Genomic DNA, 27328 nt, shown 5'->3' with positions numbered 1-27328 from the left:
TGGCTACTGCTACTGCTACTGCTAAGTCACTTCAATCGTGTCCGACTCTGTGCGACCCTGTCCCTGGGATTCTCCAGGCAAGAACACTGGAATGGGTTGCCATTTCCTTCTCCAAAGCATAAAAGTGAAAAGTGAAAGTGAAGTCGCTCAGTCATGTCCGACTCTTCGCGACCCCGACCCCATGGACTGCTGATGGTGGCGGTAGTGGCTAAAGCACTGGAAAGTCTTACTGACTTGGGTGCCCGCTTTGGTGCAGCAACCAAATATGACCACAAGGGGGCAGCAGCACATCTTCACAACTGGAGGGGTTTGGCTACAACCAGGAACACCTCAAGATGCTTTCACCCTGCAACAGCAAAAGAGCCAGATGGAGGTCTGCGGGTACCCTGGTGAAGGCAAATAACCTGATGTGCCTTTAAAATGACATTCTTTAAATACTTGTTTAAATGCATTTAGTGGGGAGGAAAAGAAACTACTTTTCTGTTAATAAATGTATGTAAATAAAAATAACAAACACATGTAAATATATAAGCATATATAACCACATTCCTTGTGGTTAGCAACTAGGAGGGGGCTTGAAGGAGGCTGGTGCTGTTTCTTGATCTGTGTGCTAGTTACACGGCCATGTTCACTTTGTGAAAGTTCACTAAGCTGGACCATTATGATATATATACTTTTCTGTAGATATGCTATGCTTCAAGAAAAATTAATAAAACATCCATGGTAATGATGTCAACTAAAAACTGTACTTACTTTGTTCAAAATAAGTGATTTATGCACTGAATGTAGCATAAAAGTTTTTGAGAATAAATAGGTAATATATTCACAAGTTTCAAAATTCAAATCCTACAAAAAGGTGAATGAAAAGCTTTCTCCCATTCCTGTTCTTCAGCTACTGAGTTCCCTCCTGTAACAGTTATCTATTATTGTGCAATAAATCACTCCAGGACTTAGGGGCTTAAAGCAACAACCACTTGTTTGCTCAGAGTTTTGTGGGTCAGTAATTTGGGCTGGACCCAGCTGGGTGGTGCTTCTGCTGGTCTCCCCCGGGGTGAACCATGCTGCTCACTCCCTTGGCAGATGGACTGTGGCTGTAGCTGTCAGATGGCCTCACTTGCATGTGTGTTGTTCAGGCTGTCTGCCAGCTGGGCCTCTTTCTCTTTGTGGGCTCTCGTTCCCCAGGAGGCTCCTTCACATGGTGGTTTCAAGGCAAGAAGAAGGAAAGGAAAGAATTTATAAGGATACTTAAGGCCTCAGCCCAGAGCTCAAACATCACTTCAGTTGCATTCTATTGGTCTAAGCAGCAAGACAGCTGTGAGGGGGGAGAAACAGACTCCATCTCTTGATGTTAGGAGCAGCAAAGTCACATAGCAAAAGCTCATGCACACAGAGACTGGATGAAATTCGTGGCCAATCTACCACACTTGCTTGCCATGGACTTTCTCGTACAGCCTTCTAGAAATATTTTGTACATATTTAAACAAATCATACATACATGTGCATATATATATGTACCCATATATATGCAGATGCCTCCACTTCACGCTAGAAGCCTGAGAACCTTCCCCAAATTCCCTCTTTCTCTCAAGATTTATGCTCAATCAGCAGGTTAGTACAATCTCCAAAATTTACATAAAATCTATCCACTTCTCACCATTTCTATCGCCATCTCTCCCTTCCAAGTCACTTCCACCTCTTCGTGCTTGGCATGGTCTCCTAACTAGTCTTCCTGCTCCATTTTTGTCCCACTTGAAGACTCTTCACCTAGCAGGTAGCTTTTAAAAATATAAATCATATCATGTCATTTACTTGACAAAGATTTTCCAAGGGCTTCCATTTCACTCAGTGTATGTTTGCTCCTATTTTCCTCTCTGAACATCCTCATACCAATGTCTCCCTCTTTGTTCACTAAGGCCCAGCCCTTCTACTCTCAAGCACACCAGGTTATTCCCTGCCCCAGGGCCTTTGCATCAGCTGTTTCTTCAGCGTGGGATGCTTTTCCTTTGGGGGTCTGGCTCCTTTTTCTCCTTCTTGACACAGCTTAGATATTACCTCCCTTAGAGGTAACCCCAACCAGCACTCCCCCTTCCACCTACAGTATTATTTCTACTACAGCACACTATTTACTTCCTTTGGAGTTTATCCTACTGTCTTGCTTATTTGTTATTTTTCTTATATTTTTCCTCTCCTCTCTTTCTAGAGTGTGAACTTTGTTTTCTCATTAATGGATCACTTGAACATAGCACAATGTATGGTCCATAACAGGAGCTCAAAAAACATGTGTGGGCCAAACAAAGAAGGTTAAGGAGGACGTGGATTTGACAGACTCTAATAGGGAGGGAGGCCTTTAACTATGAGAGAATGGAAGAAGCTCATGACTCAGTTTGGGGGTTCAGGGAAGGCTTCCTGTGGTGGAAATCTCTGAGCTGTGTTTAGAGAGACACATCAGTGTGTGTTGGCTCATGGGTCACTTTAACAAGTGGAAGAAGCTGGGGTAGTATTTACAAGCACCCATTCTAGAAACTGTTTTTTTCTTTCTAGAAGAGTGCGTTTTAATCTGAGGTCCATGGACCCATAAAATTCATGGGGCCTGTGTAGTAAAAAATATATATTTATATGCATTAACCTTTAATGTAATTTAGCATTCACTTCAATTACAAACGTAGGCAACCAAGTCTGTTTGTCTTCCCCACTGCCCTTCCTCCCCTCCTGCCTTTTCTTTCAGAAACAGAATCTGCCCTAGATGGGCACGTGGCAGAAGCTGGCCGGTCAGAATCCTCCCCTGGAACGTTTTCCTCTGGAGCTGGCAGATAGGAAAAAACGAAGCAGATACACAGAGGCCAGAGGCAGAGAGAGAGAACACACTTTTCACTTAAGCTAGACCCAGCTTTCTGGATGTACAACTAGAAGCTCTGCCTAATACAGGCCATTTTTTAAAGTTTCTCCTGATCAGGCACTCTTATCTGCAGTGGGATGGGATTTATGACATTTTTATGACTAGATGATAAGTGTATGTTAGAATTCATGTCTAAATTATTCATGCCCTTATTGCTAAGGCATAAAACTAACATACAGTCTCAAAAATACTTGCTGTTATCACAAGGTTTTCTTCCTACTTGGGATGGGTTTCTTAGGCAAGAGGAGTGTGGCCTTCCAATACAGTGCAAGTCACTGCCCTGCACAGTTCACTCTAGGGGAGATGCAGGGCATCTTCCCTCTATCTGAGGGCATCCCTGTCTCAGGGCACCAGGGCCAAGAGCCCTAACCTGTGCAACCTATCTAACCAGTGTACTGGAAATGTCAGCAGGGGGCTCAGATACAGACCCAAGCTCAAGGCCAGATAGCCACATCCATGAAAGATAGGCGAGAGCAGAAGCTTCTTGGGAAATTCACCATCATCAATTCACTTCCTGCTCGTACGGGGTTCAAGGACCCAGGAAGTGTTCTGAAGGATGAGCAATCACAGGCTTTTTCAGGCTGGGTTTGGTTTCATGGGCTTCCCTGATAGCTCAGTTGGTAAAGAATCCCGCCTGCAATGTGGAAGACCTGGGTTCAATCCCTGGGTTAGGAAGATCCCCTGGAGAAGGAAAAGGCTATCCACTCCAGTATTCTGGCCTGGAGAATTTCATGGAATCACAAAGAGTCAGACACAACTGAGCAACTTTCACTTTTCACTTGGGTTTCATTAATAGCAAGATTCCCTCAAAAATGTAGTAGACCTCCGGTCTACTCGGTTCTAGTCAGTTCCAACGTGAGTAACTATACTCAAAGATCTTATCCAGATGTGGTTTTCAAACCCAACATGCTGCTCTTCTACTTTCTTGCCATTTCTTCAACTGAATGATGGCTCTCTTCAGGCCATCTGAAACAACAGGCTTGGGTGGCCTTCCAGCACCATTCTTCTCCTCTTCTTTTCTAAAAATTATTTATTTGTTTATTTCTGGCTGTGCTGGATCTTCATTGCTGTGAGAGCTTTTCTTCAGTTGTAGCAAGCAGGGGATACTACTAGCTGTGGTGTGGGGCTTTTCATTGTGGTGGCTTCTCAGCCACCAGGGAAGCCCACACCATTCTTTACCAACAGGCTCACAGCTTTTCTAAAGACGGCACTAGTCTCAGCTCCTCCTAAGGCTGCCATTTTGCCATTACCACACATAAGTGCTTCAGTGAGGAAGCACCTGGCTTTTTAAACTCCGCAAAACTTAAAATTACAAGATTCTCAGTCAACCTAGATTACACGTTATAGCAAACAGTTCCTCCCTTAGCAAAGTTGTACAGAGGGGCTAGATCTAGCTTGAGCTTCTCTATCTCTTTCTCTCTGGTAGGACTTCGCTGAAAGTAATGTGAAGGAGCCAGAAAACACCAACATTCTGAATGTCCCCATCTTTCTCTGTTGCTACATCGCATTGCTACAACCTCAATTAGATCATAACATGCCTCCCAAGGTGAGGTAGTGTGTGTCTGAAGATTGCCTCCAATGAAACACACCTCCCAGGATTCACAACTTTATACAGTACTCTTTATTTATTTATTGGCCATGCCTCACAGCTTGCGGGATCTTAGTTTCCCAACCAGGGAACCACTGGCCCACCAAGTGAATTCCCGTACCCTCCCTTTATATCTGGGCTGGCACAGTGAATCACTTTAAAGCCTTACGAAAGTCTGACAGCTTTTACTTTTGCATATTTGGGGTCCAGCTATTGTGTAAAGAAGCCCAAGCTGTAGCACATGGGAAAGCAGTCACAGCCCTTCCAACCGTCCCACCAACGTGCCACACATGTGAGTGAAGTCATCTTGGATATTCCATCCCTTGCCACCATCTGCCTGAATCCTCATCAAAGACCCCTGTGAGACCAAAAGACATGTCTGATACCCTGGTAATGCCTAACCACGTGATTTGGTCCATTTTATGGCTTAACAGGAAGCAAGCTAGGGAAAGAAAATCTCAAATGTAGATCAAGATAAGCCAATCTCTTATAACAGGAGAAAGATCCTGTCTCTAGAAGCAGAAGCTAAATCCATCAAAAATACAAGTGGGAGGGCTTCCCTGGTGGCTCAGTGGTAAAGAATCCACCTGCCAGTGCAGGAGACACTGGTTGATCCCTGGTCCAGGAAGATTCCACATGTCCCAGAGCAACTAAGTGTCACTGCCGCAATTACCGAAGCCCGTGCACCTTAGAGCCTGTGCTCCACAACAAGAAAAGCCACCGCAATGAGAAGCCCATGCACCACAGGGAAGAGGAACCCCTGCTCGCCACAGCTGAAAACGCTGTGCAACAATGACCCAGCACAGCCAAAAATAAATAACTAAAATACCAGTGGGGGTATTTCCCTGGTGGTCCAATAGTTAAGACTCCATATTTCCAATGCTGGGGACATGGGTTCAATCACTGGTCACGTAACTAAGATCCCATATGCTGCACAGTGTGGGAAAAAAAAATACAAGTGGAAAGAGCAAAAGTAATACTAAAGACTCCAGCCCTTCCTAAAGAACTCCAGGACATCTGTAAAGAGTCAGATCAAGTCTCTGGAGGAATGCTGGCTAAAGATGAAAGACCTAACAGTTCCACTTGGAGAAAAGAACACAGGTAATGACTTGGACGTGGGAAATGGAGACAGTATTTATGACCAGACCAGAAGAGCCAAGAGGAATCTGACTGATGTTGAAAACTCAAGTGTGCATTTAAACAGCCAAGATGGAGAGAGAAATCAGTTCTACGACAACCTCACTAAAGAAGGAAACACAATCATCGAAGGCTAATCATCTTAGAAGTAGTCAAGCTGAGCAAATCTTGACTTTTGAAAAAGTGTAGAGTCTTCAGAGAAGAGGAAATGAAGTGACTGAACTTTGTTAAGTGAAAGAAATGGAGTCTCTTAAGAAATTACTGTCCAGGAAAGTCATTACTTAGAGCAAGAGGAAGCAAGTTCTGAAGCAAATGACCAGATGAACACACAAATGAAGAAGTAAAGACTTTCAGACAGCACATCAAAGACAGTTATGAAAACCTGGAAGGCATCATTTGTTCTCAAAACCAAATTATTTCCTTTGAACCAAAAGGTCCCAATCATTGGACAAGAGCACAGCAAGTGGAAAGAAACCTCTCCATGATCCAGATGGAGCATTTTCCAGGGAGCATTTGCAACCCCTCACTTCTGGGTATGGGGTACCGTTTCTTCCGAGATAGGAAGGTCTCAACACCCCTCCCCTCAGACCTTCTTCTGGGTTGCCAGGCTTTCTTCCTCCGTTCCCAAATCTGGTGTTTCCAATAGTTTCAAATGGGGAGTTCTGACAAGAAGATATCTTTTTCCCTGTATTAGGGCTCTCCAGAAAAACATAGCCAGTAGGTTATACATACATATAAAGTGATTTATCTCAAGGAATTGGCGGTTGTGAGGCTGGCAAGTCTGAAACCTGCAGCCCAGGTCAGCAGACTGGAAACTCTCAGGCAGGGGCTGAGACCACAGTCCACAGACCATACAGTCATCTTCCTCAGGGAAAGTGAAAGTGAAGCCACTCAGTCGTGTCTGACTTTTTGTGACCCGGTGGACTGTAGCCTACCAGGGTCCTCCATCTGTGGGGTTCTCCAGGCAACAATACTGGAGTGGGTTGCCATCTCCTTCTCCAGGGGATCTTCCTGACCCAGGGATTGAACCCAGGTCTCCCGCATTGCGGGCAGAAGCTTTACCCTCTGAGCCACCTTAAGGCCCTTCAACTAATTGGATGATTATCACGGATAATCTCCTTTACTTAAAGTCAGCTGATTGTGGAGGTTAACCACATCTACAAAATAACTTCACAGTAACACCGAGATTAGCGTTTGATTGAATAACAGAGTATTATAGCCTAGACATAAATAAAAGAACGGCCTCTGTTCCAGAGCCTGGATGAACCCCTCAGCACTGGTTTTCCCCCAAGAGGTTGTAGTCCTTATCTTTCCTCATGGGTTGGGTTTTTCTCTGGACATTCCTGTCCAGGAAATGGAAGTACACTACTTTCCAGGTTCTTTGAATAGGCATGTAACCCTTCTACTCAAACCCCTGAAACACTGCGAGGACATTTCTTTTTTTTTTCTTCAAAATTATTTGAGAATTATCTACATTTTTTAAGTTAGAACACTTTTTAACACCATACACAAAGATAAACTCAAAATGGATTAAAGACCTAAATGTAAGACCAGAAACTATAAAACTCTTAGAGGAAAACATAGGCAGAACACTCTGTGACATAAATCACAGCAAGATCCTCTATGAACCACCTCCTAGAATAATGAAAATAAAAACAGAAACAAATAAGTGTGACCTAATTAAACTTAAAAGCTTTTGCACAGCAAAGGAAACTATAAACAAGGTGAAAAGACAACCCTCAGAATGGGAGAAAAATAATAGCAAATGAAACTGACAAAGGATTAATTTCTAAAATATACAAGCAGCTCATACAACTCTATACCAGAAAAAAACAAACAACCCAATCAAAAAGTGGGGAAAAGACCTAAAGGCATTTCTCCAAATATACAATGACTAATAAGATGCTCAACATCACTGATCGTTAGGGAAGTGCAAATCAAAACCACAAAACAACACTTTTCACCTGCTAGGGTGGCTATAATCAAAGAGAGACAATCTTACAATATGAGACTTCCCTGGAGGTCCAGTGGTTGGGACCCCCCTCTCCCCCTGCCCACTTCCACTGCGGGGGGCAAGGGTTCAGTCCCTTATTGGGGAACCAAGATCATGCATATCACAATACATAACCAAAAATTTTTAAATATAGATAAATAAACCTTAAAAAAAGAGACAATAACAACGGTTGGTGAGGATGAGAAAAACTGGAAAGCTCACAGATTGCTGCTGGAATTGTAAAATGGTGCAGCCACTTTGGAAAATAGATTGACAGTTCCTCAAAATGTGAAACAGAGTTACCAACTGATTTAGCAATATCATACACAACAGGAATATAAACATACCTTCTCCCAAAAACTTGTACACAAACATTCACAGCAGTATTGTAAGATGGAAACCACCCAAAATGTCTATCAACTAATCAGTGGATAATAGAACATGGTTTAGAATGCTATTCACCAATAAGAAGAAATCAAGTACAGTTAGTCCTCTGTATTAGCAGCAGCAGCACCTGGGAATTCAATCAATCACAGATCAAATATATTACAAAAAATTCCAGTAAGTTTCAAAGAGCAAAATATTTGTCTAGGACAGGCAAATATTACATAATTGTAAAAACATTTACATTGTATTTCCAACTATTTACACAGTATTTACATTGTATTAGGTATTATAAGTAATCTAGAGATGATTTAAAGTATACTGATGTGGATGTGTATAGGCTATATGCAAATTTTATGTCACTTTATATAGGGACTTGAGCATCTGAGTGTTGTGGGGAATCCTGGAACTAATTCTCCGCAGATACAGAGGGTCAACTGTTCTGATACCTGCTATAACATGGATGAACCAAGAAAACATTAAGTGAAAGAAGCCAATCATGAAAGGTCACATATGTGAGGGCCTTTCAGGTGGTATAGTGGCACAGAATCTGCCTGCCAATTCAGGAGACTCAGGAGACGTGGGTTCGATCCCTGGGTCAGGAAGATCCCCTGGAGTAGGAAATGGAAACCCACTCCAGTATTCTTGCCTGGAAAATTCCATAAACAGAGAAGCCTGATGGGTTACAGTCCATGGAGTCACAAAGAGCCAGACATGACTCAGTGACTGAGGATGTATGCATGCACATATGCAATGTTCAAAATAAGCAAATTCATACAAAGTAGTGATTGCCATGGACTTCCCTGGTGGTCTAGTGGCTACGACTCCACACTCGCAAAGCAGGAGGCCTGGGTTCAATCTCTGGTCAGGAAGCTAGATCCCATATGCCACAACTAAGACCCAGTGAAGCCAAATAAATAAATACTTAAACAACAGCACTATAACCACGTAGTGGTTGCCAGGGACTTGGGGGAAAGGGGATTGAGAGTGGCTGCTAGAGGACACAGAGTTTCTTTGGGCTGCACTTCACAGGCCTACAAGGCCCATGCTTGCCCAGTTTCAAGACTGAAGAAAGATCCCAGAGTCAGCAACAGAAACACCAGTGGTTTAAGGATGGGGGGAGCTTACATGTCTGAAGCAAGGTCCTGAAGCGGTACCCCACGGTGTGTGGCAGAAAATAGGCCGGAGAGGACCTGGCAGCAATCTTCACTCCAGAGGGGAAGGGAAGGTTACCAGTTATAGGGGAATTGATGTCAGGTGGGCTCATTAGTTACCAGGGAAACCAGTAAACAGCACACTCCTTACTGCCCCTTTGCTAAGAACAATCACCAGTTGGGACCTGGGGCAAGTAGGTAGGAAGGTCCATGATTTGAGTGGTGAAGCAAACACTGGTCAGGCAAGGGATGTACAGAGAGCAAGAGAACAGCCATCTTGAATGTCTTTTCCATATAAGTTTCCTTTGAGGGTAATGAAAATGGTATGTGAGAGTTCCCTCGTTGCCTAGTGGTTAGGATTCTGGTCTTTCCCTGCTGTGGCCTGGATTCAATCCCTGGTTGGGGACTGAGATTTCACAAGCCAAGAGGTGCAGCCAAAAAAAAAAAAGAGAAAGAAAGAAAATGATCTGAGACTAAATAGTGGGGATGGTTGCACAACTCTGTGAATTTATCAGAATAGGGAATTGTGTACTCTAAAAGAGTGAATTTCATAATATGTAAATTATATCCCACTAAAATTATTATTAAACTTTTACATAAGAGGTTTTACTTTTGCTCCAGTTGCAGTTTTATATAAATCTCAGAATTTTTTTTAGTAAATAGAGATGATATAAATCATTTTCATTATACTACTTTCTAGAAAATGTAAGTAGTAAATTTTAATTTGATAAGCCAGCCCACTATTCTCTAAACAATATATTATCTGAGAGCTGTTCATCCACCAGAGACATTTGAAATAACAAAACACTTTCTCTCTGCCAGTGGTTCTGTGTACCACAGTTACAACAGAAATATAAAAGTTACTTATCGGCTTGTTAGTCTTAATATATTTTAGTTAATTAAACAATCTCTCAAAGCCATCACTTTGTAGAGCTATGATTCCTACTATGCTCTCACCGCTTCTTGCTTGTCAGTCCATACTCTTTCCACTCATCTGCACAGCTGTGAACATTAAAAACAGTCTCAATAGCAATCATCATAGCTTCAAACATCTATGAAATCCCAAGAATTATACGTAAAATGTGACACGTGTGTGCATTTTTTCCTGGGCAGAATACAACATTATCAGCTTCTCAAAGAGAGTCATTGACCAGAATTTCAGAAGTTGATGTCAGGTCTTTCAGTGATATGCAGCAGACATTCAGTCCCTGGGTCTGGAAGATCACCAGGAGACGAAAAGGGCAACCCATTCCAGTATTCTTCCCTGGAGAATTCCACGGACAGAGGAGCCTGGCGGACTACAGTCCACAGGGTCACGAAGAGTCAGACATGACTGAGCGACTAACACACAAGCTGCGTTTAGATTTTGTAGTGCAATCTGTGGTTTTAGTTTGCCAAGCATCCCTTCCCTTTTTTCTTGTCATAGCACCCCCTCTTTGGTTGGGGAATAGGGAGACCTTCTTATGAATTCCACAATGATGCTGGAAAATCTTTTCTTTTCATCTGTTACTAAATCCAGAGAAGGTAATTTTGGAGCTGTCTGCACTGTTCCCCCACACCACCCCTCTATGAAGCAGCCTCCCCAGGGGAGCAAGGACAGCTGGGAAGACAAGCAGCACCCAGATTCTCTGAGGTCAGCTTCACCCTTCCCTTCCTCCCTTCCATCCTTCTACAGAAGAGGTGACAACTGTAGTCTGGAGAAGGTAGGGGTGGGCCAGTCCATACAGGACACAGGGATGCAAAGCGTGATTTGGGAGAACTGATTTCTGGGGCTGTACGGAGGGGATGAGCTCCGGGGCAAATAGGATCAGCCCTGGTGGATCCCTCAGCAAGGCATGCACTGCACGAAGGACCGAGGCACAGGGTTAGCTGAGGTCAGGATTACAGAAACCCAGGAGCAAGACGGGGAAGCTTAAAGAGCCAAGCCGTGCCTCCAGGACTGGGGTGACGGCACGGTCAAGCCCGGCTGAAGGAACATTTAGCCCCGCCCCCGACCGAGAGGGGAGGGCTAGCCCCGCCTCCCACCCCGGGAATCTTAGCGATACTAGTGCAACACCACCTCCGAATCACAGATGACTTGTAATCCAGAGAACTGAAGGTCAAATAGGGTATCCATCGGTGAGCTTGGGGAGCGGACTGGAGAGAAAGGACGACTTTCTCTAGGAGCTGTGTGCCCCCCTTTGCCACCCCCTTCCGGTTTCCACTTGGTAGCACCTTCCTGATCCCCTTATCTCCAAGGCTCTTAAGGATATGCCCCCCTGCAGGAGCCTTCCGGGAAATGCTGCTCTGACCGCCCAGGAACCATGAGTCCTGCAGCTCCGGTAAGAGAGAGGTCCCTGGGACAGGACAAAAGACCCAGGGCAGGGTGGGTTCTGTTCTCAAGGGATCTTTCAGGCCTGGACAGTCTATCTCCTCTAGAATGATATCCTGGATCTGCTCCTAGCTGGGGCTTTGTGGGGTTGAACTATACAAGGAAATGATCCTGGAGGAACAGACCGTGGTGGTGGATAAATAGTCTTCTCTCTCTAGTTGGGCCCTTTTCCATCCATTTTTGACTGTCCTAGAAATTCCAGGCCACAAATTGTACCATCTAGCTCCTCACCCGACCCCAAGCTCCAGTCACTATGTCATAAAATGCCCAGGCTCCTGAGCCTGTCTTCCAAGGCCTTCATGTTACATCCTTGCAACCCCTACAGCTTCATCACCCACCGATCCCCATGCTCTCCCACCCCAACCCCTGCACTCTGCTTTCCAAACACTGAAATATGAGACATTGTTGTTCAGGCACTCAGTCATGTCCAACTCTTTGCAGCCCCATGGACTGCAGCACACCAGGCTTCCCAGTCCTTCACAATCTCCTGGAGTCTGCTCAAAGTCATGTCCATTGAGTCGATGATACCATCTAACCATCTTATCCTCTGTTGACCCCTTCTCCTGCCCTCAATCTTTCTCAGCATCAGGGTCTTTTCCAGTGAGTCCTCTCTTCCCATCAGGTGACCAAAGTATTGGAGCTTCAGCTTCAGCATCAGTCCTTCCAATGAAGATTCAGGACTGATTTCCTTTAGGATTGACTGGTTTGATCTCCTTGCTGTCCAGGGGATCTCAAGAGTCTTCTTCAGTACCACACTTTGAAAGCATCAATTCTTAGGCACTCTTCATGGTCCAACTCTTAAATCTGTACATGACTACTGGAAAAACCATAGCTTTGACTAGATGGACCTTTGTTGGCAAAGTAATGTCTCTGCTTTTGAATATGCCGTCTAGGTTTGTCATAGCTTTTCTTCCAAGGAGCAAGTGTCTTTTAATTTCATGGTTGCAGTCACTGTCCACAGTGATTTTGGAGCCCAGGAAAATAAAATCTCTGTTTCCATTTGTTCCCTTCTATTTGCCATAAAGTGATGAGACACTCATACTCATCCTTCAAGACCCTGCAGCCTCCTCTGGGAAGCTTTTCTGAACCTCTCCATCAAAGTCAAACTCTTCTTTCCCATTGTCAGATCATACTCTGTACTTTGTGTGTTTATGTTGTGTCCCCCACCAGACTGGAAACTGGGAAATTAAGGGGCTTGTAGGATGTTTCTTTGTGCCTTCCACTAATGCCCAGTGCCAGGCACAAACTGAGTATCCAGAAAACATGGGAAAACTAGGAGCCTGATTTTCTCCCTGTAGTTTTACATTTTTCTAGAAAATTAGAGCTCAAGATTCTTGGGGAAAAGTATTTCATGCTAAATGAACAACATAATGACAAGAGCAAAATAAAATCACAGCTGCAGCCTCTCTCACCTGTGCTCCGAGTGGGCACAGGGCTACCTCCTACAAGAGGCTGTATAGTTCCCAGGTCTAGGCCTGCAGACTACAAGTCCCGGAAGGACTCCTGTCAGCCCATCGCCACATGCCCCGCCCCCTCCCTGGGGGGGCGGGGCCCCGAGGCTGCTAGGCCCAGGGCTGCAGCGGGGAGAGTAAATTGCCCCAGGCACTCTGGGGCACTCAGAGCGCAGGCGCAGCGGGTTGGGCGGCAGCAGCATCAAGTAGCCGGCCGTTTTGGCAGCAGCACCGCAACAGGTGTAGACAGGTGGGTGCATTAAGTGGGGCTGGTGAGGGAGTTTACACTTGGCCTTCTTGTCTGACCTGTGTCAGAGCGTGAAGATGGGAGGGAGCGGCCAGAGAGCAGGGGCAAGGCCGGGCTTTCCATCCCAGGTGTGCCAGCCAGCTCTTGCTACGCAACAACAGGTGTGAGTTAGTGGGGGAGGGCACTTGGATTCCAATCCAAGCTCCATCACACAAGTACTGGACAGAGTTGCAGCGGGGCCCAAACTTTCCTGTACAATGAATCACCTGGGGATCTTTGAAGACTATCAGTGCTTACCTCCGTCCCTCAGACATTCTGATTTTATTGTTATGGGATACGGCCTGGATATTTGGGAGTTTTAAAAACTCCTTCTGGGATAATGCTTGGTAGACAGGACTGCTGGGTGTGAATCCTGGTTCCACTGCTTTACTAATCAAGAAGATCTGTGCAAGTGACTGGACCTCTCCAGGCCCCAGTTTCCTGGGAATAACAAGGAATATTGTGAGGTAATAGATGAAACCACTTTAGAAGTATACCTGGCATACAGTGCTCGATAAATCATAGTTGCTGTTGAACTATTATTCTATGCACTTTGTAAATGGGTTCTTTGTGTGTGTGTGCTCATGCTCAGCCATGTCTGACTCTTTGCGACCCCCAGGGACTGTAGCCCGCCAAGTTCCTCTGTCCGTGGAATTTTCCAGGCAAGAATACTGGAGTAGGTTGCCATTTCCTTCTCCAGGGGATCTTCCTGACCCAGGGATCAAACCCTCATCTCCTTTGTCTCCTGCATTGGCAGGTGGATTCTTTACCACCAAGCCACCTGGGAAACCCTGGTGGGTTTCAAATGTGAGGAGGGCTTTCTTATCATGAAAGTCCCTTGTTCACTGCCATGATTCCACTATTCTCTGCTGCCAGCATTTCAATATTCCAGGGTTTCTAACATTTTCAGAGTTCCTCACTCCAGTCTCTATCTGCCTGATGAACACCTTTTTACAGATCTAGATGTGGAGGCTGGGAAAAGGGACTTGGTCAAGGTTATGGGGATGAGATTGGAATCCAAGCTTCTGACCCCCACCCCCACCCCATTGCAAAGTGTAGCTGCCCTGCTGACCCCACGAGCACAGTGCTCCCATTATGTGCCTGGAGCCACGAATGGAGAGGAGACAGACAGGCTTGCCCTTGTTTGTTTATCCACACTCCCTTAAACCTTTCCTGGTGGCTCCCCCAGGGAGGACCGGGGTGGGGGTTTTTCTCCAGGGAGCCTTTGTGGAGCAGCTGATGAAGTCTGTGATTCCTCTGACAGGTTCCGCCTGACTCCACCCTGGAAAGTCCTTTTGAGGAAATGGCCCTGGTGAGGGGCGGCTGGCTGTGGAGACAGAGTGAGTGACCCTGGGCCAAGCCCTTGCCTGTCCTGTACCTTGTCTGGGGCCAGGGGTGAGGGAAGTGGCCTGTTGGACCTGCACAGTGAACCCTTCTCTCAAGAAACCGTGCCCTTTTTATCCTTCCCTCCTTTGTCCATACTCTTCTCTCTGCCGGGAATGTCCTTCACATTCCTGACTGCTTAGTAAACTACTTATTTTTCAAGACCCAGCTCAGGTGTCCCTTTCTGAAAAGAGCTTTCTCTGCCTTTTCTCTGCTCCCCACCCCAGCCCCTGCTGTAGTACCAAGCTGGGTTAGCAGCTCTCTTTTCGGTCCCCAGTGCCTCACACATACCCATCTTATAGCACGATCAATACTTAACCGTCCTTACCTCTGGACCTCACCAGTCCCCTACCCCATACTGTCTCCAGACTGTGAGCGCCCCAAGTGCAGGGACTGGGTTTAACCCTCTGTGGCCCAGGGCTTGCTACAGAACAAGGCACAGAACAAAATGAAAAATGCCTCTGTTCTTCAGAATTTGTAAAGTTCTCAGAAGCTCTCTTAGTCTTTACTCTTCCCTGTTAAGATTTCCAGTCTCGAAATGTCTAAAGCTAGGGATCGGGCTTCCAGATCCACCTCTGACCAGAGTCATGGTCTGAATAAGAGCTGTCCTGGGCTAGGAGCACCCCGACACCCCATGACCCATCCTCAGGTCATTCAGTCCAGCAAACACGGAGTCCAGGTCCTGCTGGGTTCTAGGATCTGTGAGGTGAGCTATGAACAATCCCTCGGCTCTCCATTTGGCAGAAGAAACAGACACTACCAAATGACTGTCCCCCGGGGCCTTTGTTTTTAAAGTACACAATAACTGTACAAGCCCTCAGCAGAATGGATGCAATGGAAACTGAAGGTTTCCTTAAGGCAAGCATGTGACGACTAGTCTATTAATTCTTGCATAAATCCTATTCTGCATTCATACAAAAACAGCTTAATGCTCTTTCTCTGACAAACTGTACATGTAGAAACAAATGTTCAATTGGACATGAACTTATATATGTTCAGTTGGACATATGGAGGTGTCCTATAACATGTCTTATGATACTTAAAAGATTTCCAGCTTCCCCCAAGGAAGGAATCTGATCATTCATTTACCATTCAGCACATGTATGGAACCTTGACTATGTTGTTAGGCCCAATGGGAGGCAATGGGTGAGCAAGACAGAGAGAGGCCCTGCCATCATTTCAGGGAGTAGACAGACAAGGAAGGGGTGATTACAAGACTGGGGGCTGGGGGTAAGGGGATGCTGGGAGCCCACCCACGGCTCCTGCCCCCACTCAGGCTCTGTGATCAGCTCGTATTGTGGGTTTGGAATATCGCACAGGCTCCATCCTCCGCCGCTGGAAGCGGAACTGGTTTGCCTTGTGGCTGGATGGGACCCTGGGCTACTACCATGATGAGACTGCCCAGGATGAGGAGGACCGCGTGCTCATCCATTTCAACGTCCGCGACATAAAGATCGGCCAAGAGTGCCACGGTGAGCCTTTCTCTCTGTGACTACAGGCACGGCCCTCCCACTGTGTCTGAGAACACCTGCCCTTCTCAGGTGGAAGGCTTTTGCAGCTTTCAGAAGCCTTCCACAGACATTGCTTCTGGGGCTCTATCAAATCCAATTCATGTGGTGTAACTTAAGAAATGAGTTCCTCACTGAATTTCTACCCTGTGCTGAACCTGGGCCCTATGCTGGGTTCACAAAGGTGAGTCAGACACAGCTCCTGCCCTCTCCAGTGCTAGGAATGGAAAAAAATAAAATGAAATAAGGAGGCTCAGAGAAGTTAAGTGACTGTCCCAGAGTTACCCAGCAAATATCCCTGACCAAGGCTCAGGTCATAATTATAACAGGGAAACTGGGAGAGAGATGTACCTAGCTAGGGAAGCAGGTGATTTGGAAAGGTGGAAGGGTCTAAAGAATTGAGTAAAATCCCAGGAGAAAGTATGTGAGATCAGTTAACCGGACCCAGGGAAGTCAGTTCCTGTTCTTGTTCCTGGTTTATTGGGGAGACTTGGGGCCCGTGCCCTGTGGAAACCCCATACATGTGTGTCTGCCTTTAGATGTGCAGCCCCCAGAAGGCCGGAGCCGAGATGGCCTGCTGACTGTGAACCTGCGGGAGGGCTCCCGCCTGCACCTGTGTGCTGAGACCAAAGATGACGCCATGTGAGTCGCTCCCAGGAGAGGATGGGGTGGTATCTCGGGAATATGACCAATGACTTCCTCCTCATTAAGCCTCTAGCACCCTAAAGGTAGGAAAGCAGGACAAAGACCAGTGAGCATGGTGGTTCAGTGGAGGCTGGGCAGAGTGGGTTTGAATGACTCACGGTGATTGATATGGTATCCAGTAAACTCCTGACATGGTCCACGATGAATTCAAGACTGTTGTAGGGGGGCAGTGTGTGCACAGCTGCCTCAGGTGTGGCCCCTGGTCGTTCATCAGGGTCAGCTATCTAACAGCCTCTGAGGTAAGCCCTCACTTGGGGTGATACACAGGAACAGACAGCCCTGTGGCATCTTCAAAGAACCCTCCTCTCACTCCCTTCTTAGAAGATGGCCTGGGGTGGGAGGTACTCTGATCTGAGGGATAGACCCTAACGTGCCTAACAGAGGTAGCCCAAGGGGTACCCTGTGTTAGATGCAGATCCATACTGCGAGAGCCTGGGTGTGTCTTCCTCAGGCGCCTTTTGCTCACTCACATTCTTTCCCTTCCTACTCTCTGGCAGAGGGTCAGTTGGCCTTCACGCTGTAGGAGAGTGAAAGAAATGGGATGTGTGGGAGCAGGGGAAGCCGAGCTCGGGGTAGACAAAGCACAGAGCCTCCTTGTCCACCCCAGCCAGGTGCCATGGCAACCAACAAAGGCTCAATTGTCCGGTGTCCACTAGGCGTTCCCGGGGCTCGGGGGTCAGAGTGTGGGGGGATCCGAGTTTGTAGGTTTGGGATGTGGAGGTAGGCTGTAGCCAGAGAACCAGCCTAGGCATGTCAGAATCTGAACCACCAACCGACCACCCAAGCCCAGCTGTCTTTTGTCTGGATGGGGAAACTGGAATCTCCCCAGCGGTGAGGAGACTATGGACTAAGGAAGAGTTATAGAACTGCAGCAGCTCAGCTGGGGGCTTGTCTGTGTGACTGGGGCAGCTGAGGGGGCCCCCTTAGTCTTCCCAAGGGAGTGAAGAGGATCTCCCCCTTCACAAGGGACTGGGGCTAGAGGCAGGGTAGGGGAGGAAAGTCTAAAATGTGGGGCCCAGTCTCCCTTCTCCTGAACTCCGTCCTCATGGTCTCATGGGTTTGCATTGCAGAGCGTGGAAGACGGCACTGCTGGAGGCGAACTCCACGCCGGTGAGCCCCCTTCCCTCCCTGTCTCCTCCCCACCCCTGCTTGCCATGGAATCATGGGTGACTCAGACTTAGTCTCCACCTGCCAGCAGTTCTCAGTTTCCATATATGTGAGTGAATAGACTTGTGCAGACTCAGAGGCCCTGAGTCCCAAGTGGAAAAGGACAGAAGACGGCCAATGGGTGAATAAAAGATATTCACCAAAAGATTTGGAGGAGGGAGAGAGAGGCCTCCAAGAAGGCTTGTTGAAAGGGGTGGCATGTGAGCAGGAGGAAAGGAACTAGCTTTTATTCAGCAACTATTATGTGTCAGGTGTAGTATAATTGTAATACCAGCTACTCTCACAGCCTTCCTGCGAGGTTGGGATTATTGTTCCCTCTCTGCAGATGATAAGGTTGAGCTTTATTCATTCACATAACAAATGTTTACTGAGTTCCTACTATGTGCCAGGCACTGTGCCAAGGACCATAATCAGAAGGTGGCAGAGGAGATGTGGGCCCTGCCCTCCTGGACTCAGCCTAGCGGGGAGCTAGATGTGAAGTCACAGATTAGAGTTAGTGGCTCCATCGCAGTGATGGGAACTGCTCAGACAGAGACGGCAGAGTGCATTCAGGGTGCACCCACTGTGATGGCCTGATCCAGGTGGGAGTCCAGACGAGGCTCAAGATGAGACCTGAAGGATAACAGAGATAACTGGGTGAAAGGGGTGGGGTGAAGGGAACAGCTTTCCAGGCAGAAGGAGCTGTAGGTGCAAGGGCCCTGAGAAAGGTTAAAATGTTGGCAAGTTGACAGACAGAAGGAAGGCTGGGGTGACTGCTGCTCAGGGAGCGAGAGAGCAGTCGGGGAAGGAGGGTTAGCAGGCCAGGCACGAAAAGCTGTGTTAAGGATAGTGGTTTCTGCTGAGAACACTGGAAGTCATTGGAAGTTTTAAAAAAGACCAGACTTGTAGTTTTAAAAAGATAGTCTGACTGGTCGGTAGGGAATGGACTGAAGAAGGTCAAAGTGGATGCCCAGAGATCTGTTAGAAGGCTGGGACAGGTGCAGGGCATCTGGCTAGGGGTCTGGACTAAGGCCTTGCTGGCAGAGACAAGCTGATGAGGACAAGACACATTTAGGAGGTAGAGTCAACAGACTGGCCTCAACCCCCATCTGCCTGACCCCAGACTCTGTGCCTGCTCTTTCTACCTGTGACACGGTAGAGCCCCTTCTCATCTGGAGAAAAAGTCTCTTGGGAAGTGGCAGGGAAGACTGGAACGCATTTAGAAACTCCCTTAGTGTCCGCCTGCTGAGGGCTAGGCATTGTGCTTGAGGACCTAGCATCCACTGTATCAGTTAATCTTCAGTGAGAAAGAGGAGGGGCTGGTATTCTTAGTCCCATTTTATAGATAGGGGAGCTGAGGTTCAGAGGGGAATTGGCTTGTCCAAAGCCTCATGGTCGGAAATCAGTGGAAGAACCTGTATTAGAACCTAGGTCAGTGAGATTTGAGGGAAGGGAATTATCCACATAAGGAGTTACATGAGCCAAGGTGGGTAAGTGGTATGTGCAAATGTGTATGTGCAGACATGTACATCTAAAGGCCAGGAGTCTGGCCTGGATGGAGGATAAAGCGTGGAGGGAAAGAAATAGGAGATGTGACCTCTGAGGAGCCACATCACAGACGCCTTGAAGTCCAGGAAGGAAGTGAACTTTATCCCGAGGGTTGTGGGGAACTATAAAGGGCATTAAGCAGGGGGACTATGGTCAGGCTTTGGGGAGCAGACTCAGGCTTCTGGGTAGAGGCTGTATAAGAGGAGGCTGGGATGATGGTCAGCAGGATAGTTACCTGGCTCTGAGCTCAAAACCTGGCTGATGCAGGGCAGATCCGTTGTCCCACCCAAGAGGGTCAGAAAGAAGGAGGTGAGGTCTGGCCATCTGCACTCTGTGACTCTATGAAGCTACCTGTCCCTTCTCTGCGCCCACCTTCCTGCTGCTCTGCTTCCTACATCTCTCTGCTCGGACCCTCCACTCCACCTCCCACTGCTCTACCCACACACACACCCCTCTGGTCCCTAGGCTTGCTTGACCTGGGTGTATTTGTGCCTCTGTGTCTTTGTACCAGTGTCTGCCCACCTCTGAGTGTTCACGCCTGTGTCTGTCTGTCCTGTGCCTACATAGGAGGGACCCCTGCTTTGTCCCTCTACATCCTGCAGGTTTATACCCTACACTGGGTGGAGGTTCCAGGAGGAGCCCCTGACTCTGGCTGTTCCAGGGAACACAGGGGTGGGGGGCACAGTCATGGGTGATGGGTGCAGGTGGCTGGGTCAGTGATCGGAGCTATTCTATATTCCCTGGAGACTGGGAGCCTCAGCGGCCTGGAACAGGTGAAGGTGGTGGGCCAGTTCTGGAGAGATACCACTGATCCTTCTTCTCTGTGTAACTTTGGCAATTTCACCACCTCTTCTGAGCCCCCCACCATTACCGTGGGCTGAAGAAGAAGAGGATAGCCATTCCCTTGCCCAACTGGCAGAGGGCTTCGCTAGGGCCTGTGAGGAGCTCCGAGTCTCTCCAGATGTAGAGGGCCTCTGACACGCCCCCTCCCTCCCCTTCTTGGGTTTCTGTGGCTTGAGCAGGCCCCAACTGGAGCCACCGTCCCTCCCAGGAGCCGCCGGGTTTGCCCCAAGGTCAGGTGTGTGACCCGCTCGTGGAGCCCCTGTAAGGTTGAGAGGCGGATCTGGGTAAGTGCTGGCTCAGCCCTCCCGGCCACCATTCTGGCCACCAGGATGTGCCTCCCAAAGTGGGCCCGGCCACATCCCCTCCCTGCTCACAAACATTCCATGGCTCCCAACCATTCGCAGGACGACCAACCCTGCTTTCAAGGCCTCTGGGATCTGGCCTGGGCCAGACTCGCTCACCCCGTCCCTCTTGTCCCCTGTGCTCCAACTGCTCTGCTCTGTCCTCTGCTCCCAGCTGTGCCAGACCTTCTTCCTCTCTCCAGCCTCTGTATATGCTGCCCTCTCTGCTGCAAAGACCTTTACCTTCCTTACTCACCTGACAACATCCTCTAAGATACCCCTCAAAGACTGCCACCTCCTCAGGGAGGACTTCCCAAACCTCCAGGCATTGTCACTCCCTCCCACTGCACTAGTGCTTGGTACTGTCTTCATTCTGCCTGATTTCTAGTTCCTTCATTTCTGTCTGTAGTCTCCCATGAGACCTGGAACTTCCTTCAAGGCAAGAATCAGGTTAGGTCAGCTCTGCCCCCTTGGGAGCCTGGCACAGTGCTGGGTATACAGTAGGTGTGCAATGAGTGCTCAGTGATGGGGGCAGTCTATTTTGACTCTCCTACTACTGGTGTCTGAAGGTGGGGCACAAGAAGGCCTCAGGCACTGTTCACTTACTGGGCAAATGAATGAATGAAGAAAGGGAGAAAGGAAGGAGTAAAAAAACCTGTTATGACCTCACTACTGCATATTATAATTTAGTCCATGTCTGTCTCCCTGCCACACACTCCAGCCAGTTTCCGGAAAGCAGTATTTGGGGACGAATCCTCTCTCTGTCCCCAGTGCTCAGCCTGGCATGGGGTGGGCGCAGTGAGGGGGCTTGGGTTAGAGTACCTGCGGTCAACTGTGAACTTTTCTAACACAGTGACGCTCAATGTAGCTGTGCATTAGAATCGCTTAAAGACTTAAAAACAATGCAAATGTTCAGATCTTACCTCTGGATGCTCTGTGTAGTTCTGGGGTGGCGCCTTGGAAATCTGTGGTTTCAGAAATTTCTGCAGACAATTCTGATGTGCAAAACCACTGAACCCAGCAATGCTCGCATCACCTGGCTGCACAGACCTGGCTCTGTTGGATTCTCACTGTGCCTTGGGAGTGGGCAGTGTAGGAAAGACTGTCCTCGTTAATAGACGAGAAGACTGAAGCTCTGAGAGGTTATCTGACATGACCAGGGGCACTTAATTCATCAGTGATTCCCAGCCCAGAATTCTAAGGCATCTGTGGGTAAGACATCCCCATACCCAAACTAGGATACAAATTGTTTACAGTGGAGATGCCTAAAAATAGAATTTTAAAAGCCATAAACCTACCTATACACAACAGCTTTTCCTTTTTCCCCCTTTTGTGTGTCCTTTTATTTTTTCTAATCTTATTGAGTTATAATTGACATATAACATTGTATTAGTTTAAGGTGTACAACATGATTTGATATATTTGTATATTGTAAAATGATTATTAATGTACAATAGCTTTTCTGAGGGGAGGGGTCTATTTGTATGTGACCTCCTGATTGACCCCGTCCCCACCTACAAAAGGGGCTGGACCTGCGGAGAGGGAGAGGATCTGGGATCAAACCCTTAGGGTCTGTCTGGGAGGTCTCTGGGGAGTCCCCCGCCCTGTTGCCAGGTGACTCACATGAGTTTACCTGGGCCTCTTAGGCATGGAGGATAGAAACAAGTGCCCCACAGAGATATGAAGTGAGTGGTGTTTTCCACTTTCTTCAGGGCCTGGGATGGTCGCTGGCTCACAGTGCCACTGCAGGGCAGATGTAGGCTCTGGACCTCAACTTCCCGACCAGTAAAATTGGGGACCTGAGAGCTTAGATCTCTTTAGTCCCTTCTAGGCGTAGAGCTCAGATCCTGGTCAACCCCAGCAGAAACCCCTACTGGATCACCCATGGGGAAGGACCACAGCAGGGAAGTCACTTGAGACTGAGCCTTGTTTGTCTGAGCCTTCTGCATTGCTCTGGGTCTGGTCATTGTCCCTAACTTGAAATTAGACTTAAGAATTGGGTGACTATAGTTCCAGTCTGACTCTGTATTTGACTCGGGATAAATATATTAGACACCTGCCATATTCCAGTCAGGCCTATTTTTAGACCAGGTGGTGGTGGGAGTATTTTCTTCAAGTATGATGGGAGAGACACCTCACAGGGATACCAACAATAAAACCACAGAGCGGTTGGTGCTGTGATAAGGGGAGTCAAAGGGCTGTGGGTGCCCAAATGGGGCCCTAACAGAACCTGAGATTCAGAGAGAGTGATATGTTGAGTGTGAAAGACAAGTTAGGTAGTTGAATAAAAAAAAGATGAGAAAGGCATCCTTATCAAAGAGAAATGGCATAGATATTTGAAATCTCAAGTGCTTGGAGGAGGACTCCTTACAACCAAACTTCTTGAAAGAGATGTCATGATATGTTGACTCCATCCCTCACCTCTCAACCATTCTTCAATCCTCCATAGTCTGGCTTCTTCCTCCAACAACTCCTCTGAAAAGTGTTTTCAAGGTCACCCACAATTTCCAAGATGCTAAAACCAATAGCTTATTCTCTTGGCACTGGACAAGAGAATGGACAGAAGAACATATTTAGAAGATAAAATCATGAGATGTGGTGACAATGTGATGTGGGAGATGTGTGTGAGGACAAAAGTGCCAACCTGCTGTCTTGGTTTAAGTGCACGGTGGTGGCGTTCACAGAAGAACAGGTTTGGGGCGGGGGGCGGATAGAAGGATGATGGAATCACTTTGAGATGGGTTAAGTTTGGACACCTGAGCTTCCAAGGGACCACCTGGACCATTTAGGTGTAAAGCTCAGAGATATATGGTGCAAAGGGGCTAAGAAGAGGGAGCCAGAAGCGAAGGGGATGCTGCCCCCTCTTCAGGTCTGTTCCCTTTGGGTAAAATGAAGGTCTTGGATTAGGAACTTCTGTTTAATTCATCATGTATTTATTACTCCATACTAGTCACTAGGCCCTGATGGTAATACAGATGAATTAAAAGTCCTTGCCTACAGCTCATGTCCAGGGTGCAGGCAGGAGAGGTCAGGAGGAAGGCCAGGAACAAGAGACACAAGCATAGGTCACAGAGCACTCAGGAAGAAAGGATTTTTTCTGAGACCAGAAGGTCTTCCTGGAGTGGGTGACCTTTGAGTCAGGCTTTGAGGGATTGATAAAAATCTAATGAGGAAGGGAAGGTGGACATCTATTCCTCCCTCCCAGAGAGAATGCTGACTGTTCTCCTCTGAGCCTCCATCCCTGGCTGTGTGATAGAGTGGAGAACAATGCCTGCTCTAAGGATGAGAGGAAATAACATATTATTTCCTCCCTCAGGACCTGGAAGTGATGGATGCTTAATGATACTTTAGTTACTTCTCATCTCTATCCTTCGTTTCCCTTCCTTCCTCCACACCCCCCTTTCCTTTCCTTCCTCCACATCCCCCTTTTATTTCCTTGCCGAGGCCCCCCTCTCCATGACTAGGAGAGTAGAGAAATCCATTGACTTTCTCCAAGTGTGACCACTGGAAAACTGCTATTTGTCAGCAAATAATAGCAAATCTATCAAAGGAACTAGGGAGCCATGGAGGATTTTTGATCAGGGGAGTGCTAGGTAGGAAAACTGGGGCAGGAAAACGGCATCATTGGGAGCTGAAGTTTTAGATAAGAACAGATTTGTGGGGAGGTGGGGCTTATATTCAGGAGCTTACTGGTATCCGGAGACCCATTTCTAAATTTAGCAAGGCGGCGCTGTGGGCCTAGAAGCGTGTGAACCAGGTGTGAGGGGTAGGGGACCGAAGCCTGGCCCAGATCGCTGGCAGCTGACCAGGCAGGGCTTCCCAGGTGCGCGTCTACAGCCCGTACCAGGACTACTATGAGGTGGTGCCACCCAACGCACACGAGACCACGTATGTCCGCAGCTACTATGGACCGCCCTACGCAGGTAGGTCTCCGGCCCGCCCTTGCCCCTGCCTATATCCCCAGCCACAGTCTGTCAGTAGGGACCAGCCCCCCCCCCCCCCCCCCACCTTTTAGTGACCACGTATTTTCCCAAGGGGACCCTCTGCAAGGCCCTCCCCATCCCATAAATCAGAACAGCTCTGGGATCAGAGCCCCTCCCCACTCCAGAGCTGACCTCTTCTCTAGGCCGGCCCCTTTTCGCTGGCTGCCCAGCAATACCCGTTCCTGAGTTGGTAGCGACCCCTGGTGGCTAATGCTGGAGAAGCGGCCTCCCCTCACTCCAGGATCTAGCAGTTGGGAAGGCCCATCCTCAGGTGTGGTCCAGAGACCCCACGGTTTCTTCGCCGATCCACCCCAACCCCATGGTCCCAGAACGTCCGTAGCAGATCCAGGGAATAGAAGCTTTGGGGACAGAGCGCGCGTCCTTCCTGTTTCAAAGCCTCAGTCTCTCCGACTGGAGAGCCAGAAAGAGCCAGAGAGGACCTTATCTTGGGCTGGGGTTTAGTGGAAGGAGGCGGATGATCTCTCTGCTCTCTCAAGTCCCGGCCCTCACAGGCTTTCTCTCCGCAGGGCCTGGAGTGACGCACATAGTGGTGCGGGAGGATCCCTGCTACAGCGCGGGCGCCCCCCTGGCCATGGGCATGCTTGCGGGAGCTGCCACAGGTGCCGCACTTGGCTCGCTCATGTGGTCGCCCTGCTGGTTCTGAGCCCTGGACCCTGCGCGTAGACCAAAAAGACCCCCTTTCTCTTTGGTCCCACCTTTCACTAGCCGAGCCCTCTCCCACTTTGGAAGCTATTATCCCAGGCACAAACATAGCTCAAAATCCTTCTATCTACTGCTAGACACTCCAGAAATCCATTATAGACATATTTGGATGTTTCTCCCCAGTACACCAGGACACAGAAAACGCAACTCATGGGGCTTCCAGTTCCTCAGCCACTGGAGACACAAGAATCAGGTTCTTTCCTCTGGCAGCTCCAGGCTTGGTGGGGGCAAACAGGAATTAAAGAATCACTTAACAAGGTGGAATTATCCAGCTTTTGACAGTTATGAGGACAAAGAGTGAGGAAGGTAGGCTAGGACTGCAGTTGTTGGCAAGAGTGCACAGCTGTTAACATAATGGTATGTCCAAAGAATTGAAAGGGAGTCATTTGGGCTGGGGTGTGGGCAGGGGCCAGATCATGACGGTCCTCCAGGCTAAGAAGGTGCTGAGTAAGGAGCAGATGTGAGCTTTTTGGAGGGAAGTTTCATGATTGCACTTATAATGAACATATTGCCTGTTTTAATACCCTAACACTCCCTGAATTTAGCCCCATCCTTCCCACTACTAGATTTCTGGGTCCCTTGTTCCTTCAATGCTCAGAAAGCCCCTGTTTTCCATGTCAGGGTACTTGGGGCAGCAATTGAGCTGAACCTGAGGTCCCCTTGCTAAGGGGCAGGTGAGCTCTTATTTGTGACTTGCCCCTAGGTTGGTGCCTCCATCAATAAATGACTTTCTACTCCCCAGGATGTTGGCTCTCTATCCATAGCTGTGGCTATCACCATCTCAGGCTCTGTCCCTTCCTTCACTCTGAGAGAGATGGCAGTGTTCACCTCTGGGACCTGATCCATCTTTGTCTCAGTCCAAGAGGCCCCACATGTGCCTCCCTGCAGGTGGCCCAGCAGTCTCCTCATTTGGCCCCCTTCTGGTCTCCTCTCCCATCCTGTCCCAATCACTAGCAGAAATGCTAACATTCCTGCCCAGTAGCCAGAGTAGCATGCTAAAATTCCCTTGTAGATAGGGGCTCCAATTGCCCTGCTGCAGAAACTAATAAAGGTGTGGTTGGCTCTAGCCCTGACTCTGACTTTGTTTGTTCCCCCGAGGTGCCCTGCTCCCTGGGACATTTCCATGACTCAGCACTGACTAGTGCCCTTCTCTGGTATAGAGGGAAGAGTGAGGATCAGGTAGAACTGGTGGCAGCATGTTAGCTGCCATGAGGAATTAGAGGCACGTCACTTGACCATTCTGGATCTTGCTTTCCTACTATAAGCTGGAAGGTTGAAGTTGGCCATCCTTGAGGGCTTGACAGGAAAGGCTGCATGAGAATCTCTGTCATCTGAGCTGAAGCATGATCCAGGCCATGCCCTGCCTGTCTGAGCATCCTATGGTATTGGGTAGCATCTTTTCCAGTAGGTTCCTATCCTTCTAGAATTGAGACAATGAGTTGTACTCATAGAGACAAGGTGCCCATGGAAGGAAACAACCATCTTAAATCAGGCCTTTTGAGGCTGTTATGTAACAGAAATCCCCTTTCTCAAACTGATTTAAGCCAGAGAAGGGAAAACATAGGGGGCTTCCCTGGTGGCTCGGATGGTAAAGAATCTGCCTGCAATTCAGGAGATCCGGGTTCGAAAGATGAGAAGGAAATGGTAACCCACTCCTGTATTCTTGCCTGGAGAATTTCATGGACAGAAGAGCCTGGCAGGTTACAGTCCATGGGGTTGCAAAGAGTCGGACATGACTGAGCGACTAACACACACACACACACACAAGGGAAAATACTGGGCCACAAACCTGAGAACCTAGAAACTGTGTGGTCCAGGGACATGAATATTATCACTTAAACTTTGCTTCGTTTCCATCTTTATAGCCACTGAATCTACTGCGATCTGG

The 27328-nt window shown here is 48.0% G+C and overlaps 1 protein-coding gene and 2 long non-coding RNA genes across 7 annotated transcripts; 1 reads left to right on the top strand and 2 right to left on the bottom strand.

Annotated features, from left to right (window-relative positions):
• Positions 1-970: 970 nt before the first annotated feature.
• Positions 971-17730, bottom strand: LOC110143191 (uncharacterized). Of its 3 annotated transcripts, XR_011489940.1 has the most exons (4): positions 17327-17730; positions 10110-10154; positions 1655-1775; positions 971-1189 (listed from the first exon to the last, which is right to left on the bottom strand). It is a non-coding gene; the product is annotated as an uncharacterized lncRNA (long non-coding RNA). The 3 variants fall into 3 exon arrangements; XR_011489941.1 differs by lacking the exon at positions 10110-10154; XR_011489942.1 differs by lacking the exons at positions 971-1189; positions 1655-1775; positions 10110-10154 and adding an exon at positions 16605-16873.
• On the top strand, positions 11264-26506 carry PLEKHB1 (pleckstrin homology domain containing B1). 3 transcript variants are annotated; one of them, XM_020902774.2, is made up of 8 exons: positions 11264-11473; positions 14525-14600; positions 15963-16115; positions 16691-16793; positions 17927-17966; positions 20573-20677; positions 24558-24657; positions 25245-26506. In XM_020902774.2, the coding sequence occupies exons 1-8, from the start codon at positions 11456-11458 to the stop codon at positions 25379-25381; spliced, it is 732 nt and encodes a 243-aa protein (XP_020758433.1). In that variant the 5' UTR covers positions 11264-11455; the 3' UTR covers positions 25382-26506. The 3 variants fall into 3 exon arrangements, with proteins under 3 accessions (XP_020758433.1, XP_020758431.1, XP_070329369.1); XM_070473268.1 differs by lacking the exon at positions 11264-11473 and adding an exon at positions 13087-13224; XM_020902772.2 differs by lacking the exon at positions 20573-20677 and having other exon boundaries at positions 11283-11473.
• Positions 23045-24560, bottom strand: LOC139037122 (uncharacterized). Its single transcript, XR_011489943.1, has 2 exons — positions 24425-24560; positions 23045-23277 (listed from the first exon to the last, which is right to left on the bottom strand). It is a non-coding gene; the product is annotated as an uncharacterized lncRNA (long non-coding RNA).
• Positions 26507-27328: the final 822 nt, after the last annotated feature.

Source organism: Odocoileus virginianus, chromosome 10, assembly GCF_023699985.2.
Source record: "Odocoileus virginianus isolate 20LAN1187 ecotype Illinois chromosome 10, Ovbor_1.2, whole genome shotgun sequence".
Taxonomy (NCBI): domain Eukaryota; kingdom Metazoa; phylum Chordata; class Mammalia; order Artiodactyla; family Cervidae; genus Odocoileus; species Odocoileus virginianus.
Note: the sequence above shows the minus strand (reverse complement) of the source record. Positions and strands in the feature narration are given on the sequence as shown.